This window comes from Bombus fervidus, chromosome 2 (genome assembly GCF_041682495.2).
Source record: "Bombus fervidus isolate BK054 chromosome 2, iyBomFerv1, whole genome shotgun sequence".
Lineage (NCBI taxonomy): Eukaryota > Metazoa > Arthropoda > Insecta > Hymenoptera > Apidae > Bombus > Bombus fervidus.
The window spans coordinates 5300355-5313404 of record NC_091518.1 but is presented as its reverse complement, the minus strand read 5'-3'; the positions used below and the strand labels follow the sequence as shown (position 1 = coordinate 5313404).

The 13050-nt window shown below is 42.3% G+C and overlaps 1 protein-coding gene across 6 annotated transcripts in view; it reads right to left on the bottom strand.

The window, feature by feature from the left end:
* The window catches only part of Shaker (potassium voltage-gated channel protein Shaker), a 185314-nt gene that overhangs the window by 166701 nt on the left and 5563 nt on the right, over window positions 1-13050 (bottom strand). For all 6 annotated transcript variants that reach the window (XR_011803183.1, XR_011803182.1, XM_072022404.1 and 3 more), the window contains exon 3: window positions 11257-12325. Coding sequence is in view for 4 of the 6 variants with exons in the window: in XM_072022404.1 (XP_071878505.1) it covers window positions 11257-11426 (170 nt within the window). In the remaining 2 variants the exon portion in view is untranslated. The remainder of the gene's footprint in view (window positions 1-11256; window positions 12326-13050) is intronic.

Sequence of the window (13050 nt, the reverse complement as noted above, 5' to 3'; positions counted from 1 at the left end):
TAGTTTCTTAAGATTCTTGCAGTCCGCTTAATTCTACGTGCACAGCTGACGACCGCCTCGAACGTAAAGAGTCACCGGACGTAACACCGACCTTGAAATAAAATATTCGATTCGATTAAGCGGAATATGGTGTAACACATGATTTCTATAACGAAGCTGGCGGCTTAAATAAATGTATTTGATTCGTCTGGAACGCGAACCTGGAAGATAGTCCGGGTATTGGTGAGCGTTCGACACGCGAGCAGAAAGAACAATGAAACCAATGCTGCCTGGGCTTCTTCCATTATCATTTATTTCCCTTAACACCAATGTATCGGACGTGCTCGATCAAATTGACCGCAAGCCATTGATTCTTACTCCCTCCACCGACTCTTCACCTATACAGGTATCGCGTTGGCAGATAATATCGAGAAAGCTCGTCGATCAAAGTTCCTACGACGAAGAACGACGGAGTTTCGTCGGAGGTGCGAAAACGGAATGCCGCCGTATAATATAAAACTAAGTAAGCTACGAGCGACAGATAAGAATCGCAGCAGATACCAAGTATGCAAATGTCGTGGCGAAGGAAACACCAGCTAGAAAGATATTGCATCCGTTTAAACTGGCTACCATTTTTGAAACCTCGTATCACCGATAAGGGTGAAACAAAGCCGAGAATCGTTCGATCCTTGAGATCATCTTCGGCAGCAAAGATGCTCCTCAGGCGAACAAAAGGCGGATCGTAATCGGCGATTTTACATTCTCTGCCTGTGGTCGTTTTTAGCAAATAACCTTCTCTCTCTCTTTCTCTTCGAACGCAACGCACGCCGATTTAACCAACGAGGCGATCTTCAACGATCGCGCTACCACCGATTTCCTATTCGGCTACATTCGTAGATATTCGGCGCCTCGTTGCCAGGATTCGATCGGAGTATTGAAATGGGACGTCTGAACAAAAATCTCTTCGCAGCTATGGAAACTAGGAAAATGTATTTTGTACAAGCGGCCGAAACTTTCCGATTTACGTCCGGCAAACATGTACTTGCCGCGATGTATGTAGATGTATCGTTCTGGAAGCTTAGAGAGGGAAGAAGATGGAGGATAAAGAGAGGAATCGGAAGGAATATCCGCGAAGAGTTTGTTCTATTATTTAAATCGCTACAAACAAGCGCACGAGAATTCTCGAGACAGGGAAAACAGTCCTCGCCGATTCTTTCGTCGAGGTATAAATTCCTACGAGGAAATAAAGCTCGCTGGCCTTTCCTCGCTCGAAAACCTTTTCTCGCGGAAATTTCAAGTTTATTTTCGCAAAGTAACCAACCGTGCGAATAAACCGCAAACTACCATCTTATGTTTACCAAGCCCCGATTCCACGATAAAGCTGTTCGAGTATTATTCAAAATAGTTAAAAACTCGACCATTAAAAGAGTTAGATTTATATTTCAACGGAGTAATAGAAACCAATTGGATACACGTACTATATTTCACGATAACTGACACAGCTATCGTCTGGAACAAGATCGCTGGAAATATCAATATCGTTAATTTTTCACGAGCCAGCTCGATAGCAACGGGGAATTAAAACACAGGAGATGTATCTGTGCTGCTAAAATACCTGCACCACGAAGATAAAGTATAAGAGGTTTCTCAAAGAAGCGATTAGAGTACCTGATCTTTAGTTCAAGAGCTTTTAGGTTCGAATCTCGTACGAGCTCTTTAATTCATCTCCGGAAATTAATATTCTAACGTTCCTGGAAGGATCGATCGTCGATAAAGAAAGTAACTTCCCGCCAAAAACTAAAATTGTGAAATATTCTTAGACGATTCTCAGTTAACTCTAATATCTGGTGAATCTAGTTGAACGTTCAAGTTGTTAAAAAAATATATGGTTTGTTTCTATAAACGAAAGTAACTATTAAATCGACCGTTTCTTGGACGTTTGATAAATTCTGCAAATGCAGACTGTTTCTCGTGATATTAGTCTGGACACAATTGGTCCGTAAACGAAACATTAGTTGTACGTATTAGTCGTATAGAACATCGAATTATGTACAGGCATTCGTGCAAAGGAGCAGCAATTCACGATACCAGAAATGAACGAGCTATTCGGTGCGATCACAAGGCAGTAGTTAATTCGGTTAATTTAAGGAAGATTTATGGAAACCTGGCTGCGCGCAGGAAACAGAAGATCGACATCTGTTGCTAACGAATGACCGAATCGCTAACGAATGGCTCCGATATTCGATACACTTTCGTAGAGGGGCAACTCGTCGATCGATATTACGATCGATTTTTATGTTAAATGTTCGTGTTAAATTCATAATGCATTTAACAAACGATGAACAAAATCTTCCTGGCTATTTTAAATATTAAATCCGCTGTCACTAATGGCGTACGATACGGATCTTACATCGAACAAAATAGCTAAATTTCGATGTGTCAAAACGGATCGTAGTTATTAATTACGAACTTCGTTGTTGGTATGTTCACCTTCCTCGTGAAACCTGCAATTAGGTCGAATAACGCGCGTTAGAGAAGTGTGCACGACCAAGTGGTTGGTATAATAACTAGCTGTGCAATTCTCTATAAAGTGGCATGGTTAGTAATGCCACAAGCCATAAGAGACCTATTCCTTTATTAACTATCGTAGATTCATCGATTTCCCTTTTTCTGCTAATTTTCATACCAAGGGATTTGATCATTTTTCGAATGACAAACTTGTAGATAAGAAAAGAGTACACGTTGGCACGGAATCGCCTGGAATAAATAACCCGTTTCGAAAGTCGAAAAATGAATTCAACTAGGGCAAATAATTCTGACCTTCTCGTCGATGAAGTATCCCAAATCCGACAAACTTGGCCACAAACTCTTGGCCGAGAACGACATAAACGCGCTGACAAAAGCAGAATTATTAGTCGCAAGAACGAGATACGGGTAGAGAAGGAAGGAATTTAAGGTATAACCAACGAAACGTAACAAAGCGGTACGTAACAGAGATAATAAAAGAAATTTTTGGCACAGCGTGACACAGCAAATCCCAATCGAGTTGCCTGGGAATAGATTTAGTTGGCACGCGTAACGCCACGTAGAATGTGACCGTGGGCCGAGCAGGAAGCAAAAACAGGGTCAGGCCAGCGAAGTTTGGCCGTTCGTCAGACTTACCAGGGCCACCGCGTCACCGTTAAAAACCTCCCATATCGAATACAATCGCCGCTAAGTCCGACAAAAAGCGTAAGACTTTGCGAACGTCAGGCGATTAATTTGTTAATAAAGTTAATGCTGTCGCTTGGGAACAGGTTGCCGCTTTCGTAGAACGAAAAAGCATCTACCGGACGAAAACGTCGATGCTACGGAACGCCGTAATAGAAAGAAGCAGCACGTTCCAGTTCCGCTTGTGCGGTTTTACTTTCTGTGCTGCTGGCATACGCAGATTGCTGTATCGCGTATTCATGGCCCATTAATCCCTTTACGGTCAACATGTTGTCATGTCCGCGCGATTCACCCTGGCTCCATTCGGCCGTTTTTTTTTTTTTTTTTTTTTTTTTTTATATATATTAAGCCGCGACTACAGCAATATGTAAAAAATTATATTAACGAGAAACCAGCGCGATCATCAGCAGCTATATCTTGCCATATCGCGTAAAACTGTATATAAAAATAATGATCAGTTGCGACCTCTTCAAATGTGTCGGAAAAAGTAAACGATAACAAGTATGCACGTCAAGCACAGTATGTGTGGCTGTGCTTCGTAACGTTGAATTAAGTTGTATCGAAATGACCGTTTTACTTTTCAATTTTATCACTGCGTTTTACCGCAATTGCAAAATCGCAATTTAAACAGCAAGTTTCAACTATTTTTTACGCATGACGAGTATACTCGTCATAATGCAAAATATTGCCGTTTCTTCCTGACAAGTATACTCGTCATAACGCAAAGTATTGCCATTTCTTCGTGACGAGTATACTCGTCATAACGCAAGATATTTCAGTTTCTTCATGACGAGTATACTCGTCTTAACGCAAAATATTGCCATGTCTTCCTGGCGAGTATACTCGTCATAACGCTAAATATTGCCGTCTTTTCATGACGAGTATATTCGTCAGAAGCAGCTAATAACTGGGTAATGGTTAACGCGTTAAGAAACGATGCTCCTTAATTACGTTAGAATAAAGAGAAAAAATACGTATCGTTTGACTAAATCGATCGAGAAAACGAGCAATGTGACGAGCAAACAGTGTCGTAATTAGAAATACAATTATAGCGTGACAGTATACCATAGAATCGACGAGTGTATCCCGGTGGGCTATTACTTCCTGCTGGCACGATGGATTCTCGAGGTAATCCTCCAGTTTCGCGATTCTCGGTGAAATATTTAAACGACAACGTAACTTGCGCCACGGGACTAGGATTAGTAGGATAAATATAGCCTTAAAGCGAGTGAAAGTTACAAAGACGAGTCATATCGTTGATAACCTTCAATGACAATGCGCCTCGACCACCGGCTACCCTATCGTTGACTTCAATCCACAAACAATACACAAAGCTATTACGAGTTAGCCGTAATACAACTGGCTTTTATTTGCGTCTACAGTATCCATGTAAATATATTTAGAGTTAGAAATCGTGCTGTTACACTACTGAAAGATTTATATCTCCATACACTTACCAATATAACTGTCATTTGTTTAAATATTAAACGTTTGTCTTATCGTATAGCCCAACGAGATGTCTGCGTTTTGTTTCTACAACTATTATCACCTTTTCTTTTATTTCATCTTGTTATAAAAAATGAGTACAAAATCAAAAAAAGAAAAAAAGAAAGAAAAGAAAAAAGGGAAGATCTGATTAAAGTTGAGTTTCCTCTTACATATTCTCTTACGTACGAGATAACGAAAATTTGCAATTTTCCAGCATAACCGAGCTGCGGGCCATAAGGATTAACTGAAATAAACGTCTCAAGTTTTTGAGATATCTAATTCGGAATTAAAACTCTCGCGGTTGATTGTGCAATCTGCATCGGAAAACATTCACCGGAAAAACGAATATCGCTGGAGAGGAGTTTGCATTGCGAAATGAGGGGAATGAAAATTCGGATTCGACTTCGGATCGCCTTCACGTCGCCACAATAAGAGAAATTTTACGCGCGATCTTCTCTCGCGTTTTAGCTAGCGATCGATTTAACAAGCAAATAGAAAATCTTCCTTCCTCGCTTAAAACCCTAGCGCTCGTCTGTATATATTCGTAACGCCTCTGCCGAACGATCTTGTCACTTGAATATTTTCAGCAGGGCAAGTGTGATGTCATTAAAAGAAGCGGTTCGCGTCCTGAATTGCAGCGCATCAATATCGCGTAATTAGTAACCGCGGCAGTGCATAATTAACAGCAACGAAAGGTGTTTCGCCGCGTTTGTATGTCACGAACTCTGGCTTCGCGTAAATCGAAACTGCGTTTGCCAGACAAATATTACGCAGCTCTCCCTCCCTCTTTCTCGCGTGCCACAAGATCCTCGCGAATTGTACAATTGCACGAACTTCTCTTTTCAACGCTCGGATTGATCGCTTCTGCGACGCGATGCCGATTTTCTCGATTCCGATGACTAGACGCACCACCACGCCTGTACCGAAAGAATTCACTTTCGCTACAATTTATCCAGCACTCGGACGATATCGTAGGATTTAGAGCAGGTTAATGCGTTTCTCCGAATCCGGATCTCCATCGCGATAACATTTTCGTTTACAGTTTCGAGGAGCTCGCGGATTCCAATGGCTCCATTCATCGTGATATCGGGTCGCGACAATTATTTCCAGACGATTTTACTCGGCGTCGGCACACGATATCGGGAACGTGTAATTGGTCGAATAGAACTGTATAAACCCGGCTGCATCAAACGTGTATTTACGCGTCGCCTCTCATATGAACATTCCATCGTTATAAAACGAAATTGCTTATGTCGGTGTTGGCGTGTGTATCAAATATTTTAGTAAACAAAATTTGTCAGTCGATATCGAATTCCAATAAGGAATATCGAGTTGCGCTTGTAATTAACAGACGGATCAAAATAACAGTTGAAGATGCAAGAAGGACGCCAGGACCGCTCTTCCCCCTTAGCCTAATTCATCGATCGAGTCATCTGACCAGGATAAATCATATTCGAACATTCCTCGAAATACGTACGGTTTCCTATTTCGTATTTCTTTTTTCTATTTTTTCTTTAATTACGTTCATTGTTCAAACGTTAAAAAGTAATATATTGTTCCATACGACGTGTACAACAGTGCACTCGTAATAGAACGATGGTTTCTTAAATCAAAAGACAGTGAGAGAGGAGGAGAGTATTGAGATGTGTATAATTTTGTGTGCTAGACTAGATTTGCCGCGTAGTAGTGACACACGTATGTGAATATGAGTCTGAGGAAGTGTGTGTGTGCGCGACGTCTCGAAAAACAGATGAATATAACTGTTCCATTGGTAGTGTGGTATGGAAGATGGCGAGACAAAGAAAGTGCTGAGACGCGTACAAATGTATATCGACGAAGATCCCAGGAATCGTTTATTAAATAAATCTCTAACTATTTTAATATGAATTCTAAGTGTAACCTTAGTGTTCTTTTACTTTTATTTCGGCAATTAAGATCCACAATTCTCAATAAAGAGTTTCGCGTAGATTAATATTATCTGAGGTGATTAACGCGTAGCCATATTTGATGAAGGAACGAGTGGATGAATTTGTAATAACAAGATATATTGAAACAAGTATATGTAGAGAGATAATGTATGCCGATTTAGATCGTAGCTCACTCAATGCCACAATACCAAAAGAATATCATAGGGAGCACGTTCATGCATTTCTATCAACTGACGTTACCACAAAAAGTTAACCTTCTTTTATAACTCTAGCTGAAGTGTTGAAATGGAAAACTCTACATCTTTCTTAATGCAAATTTACCAAATGTCCAGCTGAACAAATTGTAAAGTACAAATTAAATAATAAAAAAATCTTTTCTAATGTTTAGTTTTCTTAGTCCTCGAAGCCATTGAGAATTGTTTAGCGATAAATCAATTTGCAGGGCCTCTCAGCCTCATAGTTTTAGGAACAGATGATGCAATGGGGTGCAGACAGTCCAGTTTTCGTAGTTGTATGAAAACCCATAGACCTATGGCTTCGAAGCTCTTTCGTAAAGTAACGCTGCTAGCCTGCGATCTAGACTAGCATACACGTTGTACTTATACTTAAACTTGCTCAAATATATCTTTCTATTATACATTCATCCACACATTCTCTCTCTCTCTCTCTCTCTCTCTCTCTCTCTCTCTCTCTCTCTCTCTCTCTCTCTCTCTCTCTCTCTCTCTCTCTCTCTCTCTATTACGAGATAAAACCTTAACATGACGATTACAAGAAACAGCAATAACAATCTTGTAACTGAAAACGACGTTAGTATTAAAAAGCACAATAATATGGGAGTCTCCCAGTTTTGAATTTTCTATTTCAACTTGAAACTTTTCCTAAGGCAATTGGCCGCTACGTATCAATGCAAAGTAAATGCACGAGTAAGCAGTTAATTGTACTCAGAGAATTACGATAACGATAGATAGGGCGTACTGACGCGTTACAATACGATAGCATAAAAATCACCACGTGTTAGTTCGCATCGAATCGGCGAATGTATAATTCAATACTCGACGCGTATTGGAATTATCCGCAGGGAGAAGATATTCTCAACTGCATTGAAAGTGAGAAATCAAGTTTCTGTAGGAACGCGTATGAATCGGTGGATCGAAGAAACTGCAATTTTCAAGCTCCTTTTAATAATAAATACGTGATAAAACGAATTCGCGAAAAGAATTGACCGCAGTACTCGACTTGGCTAACGATACGGACAGTAAGGCGAGAGAGGAAGGTCGTACGGAACGGAAAAGAGGATAGCGAAGCTACGGTTACTTCTTCTTTAAAGCGATATTGCTTCTTCCGGAAGATCATACTAATCGGGAATTCCTAATTAAAGTAGGCAACCGGAGAACATATTTCCTATTTTATCGAAATACAGTTCACGTAGTATCGTAAAATAAACGAAGTATTCTTTTAAATGAAATTTGATAAATATTTCCAGAACGAAGTACTAGAAAAATTAGCCAGAGTGTAGCGAATGTGCAGGGTGGAATTTGCATAGGAAACGCAGCTGCCACTTGCAGCAAATTCGAAAAAGGAAATTAGCTATCCTTTAATGCCCCGTCCGGAATGAGTTTACCGAGCGTACCTTAGCATCCTTACGAAACAGGTGCTAAACGAAAACAGCCAAGATTTGTATATCGTAAAACGCGAGAAGTTACTCGAACCGGTTAACGATAACCTTCTTGAAGAATTATTATTAGAAAAGAATATTAGAATTCTAATCTATCGTGCAGAAAATTGCCATTTCTTCGAAATTCTAGACCAAGCGAACCTGTTATACCTCGTTGGTATTTCTCCGCGTTTAACACTAGAACTACCACACCAATGAAATTGACTGGTTTTACAATTTTATTTTAAAATTCCTACTTCATGTTATATTTTTTTCACAATGACTTATTTGTAATGACTTTCGCAACGATAACTAAAAGAATAATATAATGAACTTTCTATTGTTTTTTATGTGTTCAAACTCAAAATAATTTTGTATCCAGGCTACTTATACCAAAACCAGTCAAAATGAATGGTACTTGTCAAACTGTAAAAGGATCTTGCAATTTGTTTATTAAACCCCAATTAATCATATTCCTCGTTTCGTACAACTTGCCACACGTTTTTCAAATTTTTACTGCGTATCATTCATATTGAGATATGTATAATTTTATGTGCTAGATTAGGTTAAGTGCGTAGTAGTAGTCTACTTGTATGTGAATATCAGTGTGTAGAAGCATGTGTGTGCGCGGCGTCTCGAAAACGAATGAACGTAAACTGTTCAGTCGGTTAACAATCGGGTATGGAAGAAAGTGCTGAGACGCGTGCAAGTGTGTATCGATGAATATCATTGGAATCATTTATAAAACAAATATGTAACTATTCTAATATAAATTCCAAGTGTAAATTTAGTGTTCATACATCATTATCTCGGCTATTAAGATCCGAAATTCTCAACAATTCAATATGATGATATCAGTTATCAGGAAAATTCTGGATCGATCGCTAGATCGCTAGATGCTAATACTAGAAATACCACAGCAGTTAAAATGACTGGTTCTACAATTTTATAAATGTGTCAGCCCTCGTTTGGGGATCATGGTCGCAGATGGGTTAATAATACCAAAAATGTACTACATAGCATGGAATTGCTTCTGTAAGAAAGTAATAAATCAATAAATATAAAAATATTCTACTATTACGTATTTTTTTAAAGACCAGTCATTTTTGCTGGTTTTGGTAGAAATAGCCTCGTATTAACTATCGGTAGAGTTCTAGTGTTAAGGAGCATCGAAACCCGCGGAGAAGAAAGTCGCATGCTAACAATGGGTTAGTCTTTCCAAAGGACGTGTAGGTTGGAAGACGAGCCAATGCGGAACGTGAGGGAAATTTTTGGCTACGACTCGGTAGACGGCCTCTGCGAATACGATCGGCGTGGACGATCGAATGAAAAGATCGGTCACAGAGCGACAAAGTCAGGATAACAGGCTCGAAATTCAAAGAGAAAGTATTTATCAGAAAACAAGTAGGTCTGGCGGATGGAGCTGAATGGAAAAAGGGGAGGAAGCATTGTGAATGGCGCAGGAGCGATGCCTGCGTCCCTCTTCCTCCCACGTACCCCTTGGTTGTTGTTTGCTTTGGTCGCAACCTAAACCCTTGGAGAACGAAAAACAAACGAATAGAAAGAAGAAAAGAAAAGCGAAAAAGCGTAGGGGTGGTTTTTAATCGTAGCAACACTCGCTCCGGCACGCGGACTAGCTGCGCCACGATACGACGTTTACGAGTTGCGTTTGTATGCGGCAGCGGTTGCGAAAGTGGTGGAGTAGCAAGCGACGTGGTATTGTTAGAGCGGTGCCGAGGAAAACACTCGGCACCGTTGAAAACCAGGCGAAAGAGAAACAAAGAGGCCGATGCTTGTCCGCGGATTTTTCAAAATCGACAATGCTCGGGTAGGCGTATTGAGGCAGAGGATGCGGAACCATCAAAAGATCCTGCAGGAGTTTTGTCGCTCGGACAAATAAAACTAAAGCCATTGTACACGGTTATCAGCTTTGTTCGAGACGCTTCCGATATCGGAGATATCTTTCGCCACCCCTTCCCTGTGCGATTCACCTTTAATCTGCTGTCCGATACCAGACCACGAGAAATATTTCCGTGCGATCAACGCGGCAAGCTACTGCCGATAAGCTACGTGCATAGAACTCTTCGTCAACGCGAAAGGCAGCGCTTTACCCTCTCGAGTGCTCTTTTTCACTTGACGGTTTCATTACGCGGCTGGACCAAACTCGGTAGCCACCGATCAAAGGTGCAATCTATATTACGAACGCGTGTGAGCAAACGGAAGGGAGATTTACTCGAGATCGTCGTCTAAAAACGATTCTCTTGTACAAGAACGAAACACGTAGCAGGATGCTGGTTTCTTTAAATCGAACATTGCGCGGCTGTATCGAAGAAAGAAGCAGAGGGTGAGAGAAGCTCGATCCCGTAGCAGATGCTGATATCGCGATTGAGTTGTAATTTATTAAATTGCCGCGACAGGCTGCGCAAGCCCCGCGAGAGGAGATAAAAAGGGACCGGTTAAGCGGGTGGAAAAATAATGTTAAATTATCCGCATTTGCTTTCGATTAATCATCGCCTGATAGTAAGAAACGTCGAGGTATTCTTCTAGCCGTGAAAGCTATCACCGTGATTTTCCACGTAATTTCGCGAGATCACCGACGATCGCGATTCTCGCTTGAAACCTTTGAGGGGAAAAAGGCCTAGAAACTACGATGACTAATTTAGAAAACGCGACTTTCCTTCTTCCTTATAAAAATTATTAGCGCCACATGGTCGCGCTTGTGCGGAAGTAAAACGGCTGTTGAATTCGAACTAGTAGAACGAAGTAAACCAACAAACGCAGTGCATTCGAGTATTCTCCGCTGAAAAAGTATGCTGAACTCTCGTTGAATACGAACTACCTCGGGCGAGAGCCCGCTCCATTCGGTCGTAAACTAGAGACGGATCTACGGCGCAAAGTTGATCGCGCGCGCTAAAAACTTGCTCTATGAAAAGGAAACTAAAAGAGGTAAGATAAAGATTGAAGAAGAAAGAAAAGTGTAGCAGTGGTATGACTCACTGATTGAGCGTCCGGTCGTTGCTGCCAGTAGTCGCAGAGCCCTGAACACCGGAAGCGGCGGCAGCGGCAGAGCCCGAATCGTGATGCCTCCTCTCCTTGTGGACAATGCCCATTAATTTCATCCATGGATTGTTGGCCGCATGGGCGCCCATGCCGCCGCTTTGCCACATTGCGCTCGCCAGTCTCGCTCCTTCCTAAGGAGCCCTTCCTGGGCTCCGCACGATCCTCTAGTCCTGCCGAAACCACTGCTCTCTTCTGAGGCACCACTTTTTCCCACCACCACTTATCCTCCCCCCTTGTCACCTTGTTTTGCTCGCAGCACCCTTTTTCGATCCGTAGCCGATCCGATACGCCACCGTCGCGTTCAAAATTCGAGCGTTCCGCGTGCTCGTATCCGCCGCCGACAACTGCACTCGCGGTGCCACGCACCTCGACCTCAATATCCAGCCTCCTCTGCAAGCCGAAGAGGTCCGCGCGACCAATGTCCTCGACGGGTAGTAAATTGGAAGGAAGCTGCGCCGCTTCGCCTGCTTTGGCCTGCTGCCGCGGCGAATAACAATCGGTAAGAAGAGCGAGCAGCCTCGAAATTAAGAAATCATGGTGGAAAAGAACGTAGGAGAGACGCAGCCGCCGACGCGGTTGCGAGTGCACTCTAGCGAGGATGCGGTTCGCAGGGCTACCAGGCCCTGGGTAGGTGCGAGGTGCCTTGATCGGCCCCGTAGGCTCCCTAGCCCGCCTCTCCAGCACCTCCACCATCTAATCCTTAGTTTCTTCACAAGGCTTTTTCGGCCCCGCACTACCTTTGCCCGATCCGCATTCCACGAACGAAAATGCTCGTTGCCAAACCACCTAGTCGTTTCTCTCTTCGATTGCTTCTGCTATTGGTGCACCTTTCTTCCGACGATACCTTCCTCTGCGTTTTACCCCTTTTCTTCTCTTTTTCCACTTGCTAGCTCTCGGCTTCGCCTCGTTCCCTCTTCCCTTCCGCCTCCCTTCCTTTTCCAATCCTACGTTTCTTCGTGGCTCCGTGTCGCCTCAGATTTTTTTCACGTCTTTTCTCTGGCCTTCGCTGCGAACACAAACACGCTTTTTAGTTTATCCCTGCGTTCTGCTTTTCTCGAATCTAGGCAAAGTACGTTGCAGCGAATGGAACAAAGTTTTAACCATATCGAGTCCGACTTCTGCCTTAGTCGCGCCGCTCGTTTAACTACCAGCCGAGCCTCGCGTCGCCGAAATACAGCACTTCCGAACTTTGTTTAACCGTCTCGCCAAATCGTTCACCAAGGCTCGTCAAACTTCGTAACGGCCGGCAATTAAATTTTACATACCGCTGCCATTGTATCGCAATCGAAAGTCGACAAACTGCTCTTGGATCTTACGGTTTCTGCAAAGAACACGAGACAAACCCTAGAGGGGAGGAGAACGAAGAGCGAAACAAGACCCGATTCCATGAATTTTCATCAGTCGAGAAGCTACTTCGCGACGCGTGTCTCTTGACAAGAGCGTGCGTAATATTTCGGATCTTCCGCAAAGGTAGAAAAATCGAGGCTGGAGATTATAAGCCGTAAACAATGGAAGTGGCGAACTCGAGTTCCAGGCTACAGACAAAGGTTGGCTATATCTATTTACCTAAGGTCGTTCGTTATAAAATAGAAGCCTCGAAGACAAAGAAGCTATTGAATGACACTCTTACAAGGAGCGTCCATAAAATTTTGAGCCTCTTTGTAAACGGGATTGCCTCGTATACCATCTCGTGTACCATAATCGACGCTAATTACCTTCGCACGATAGAAA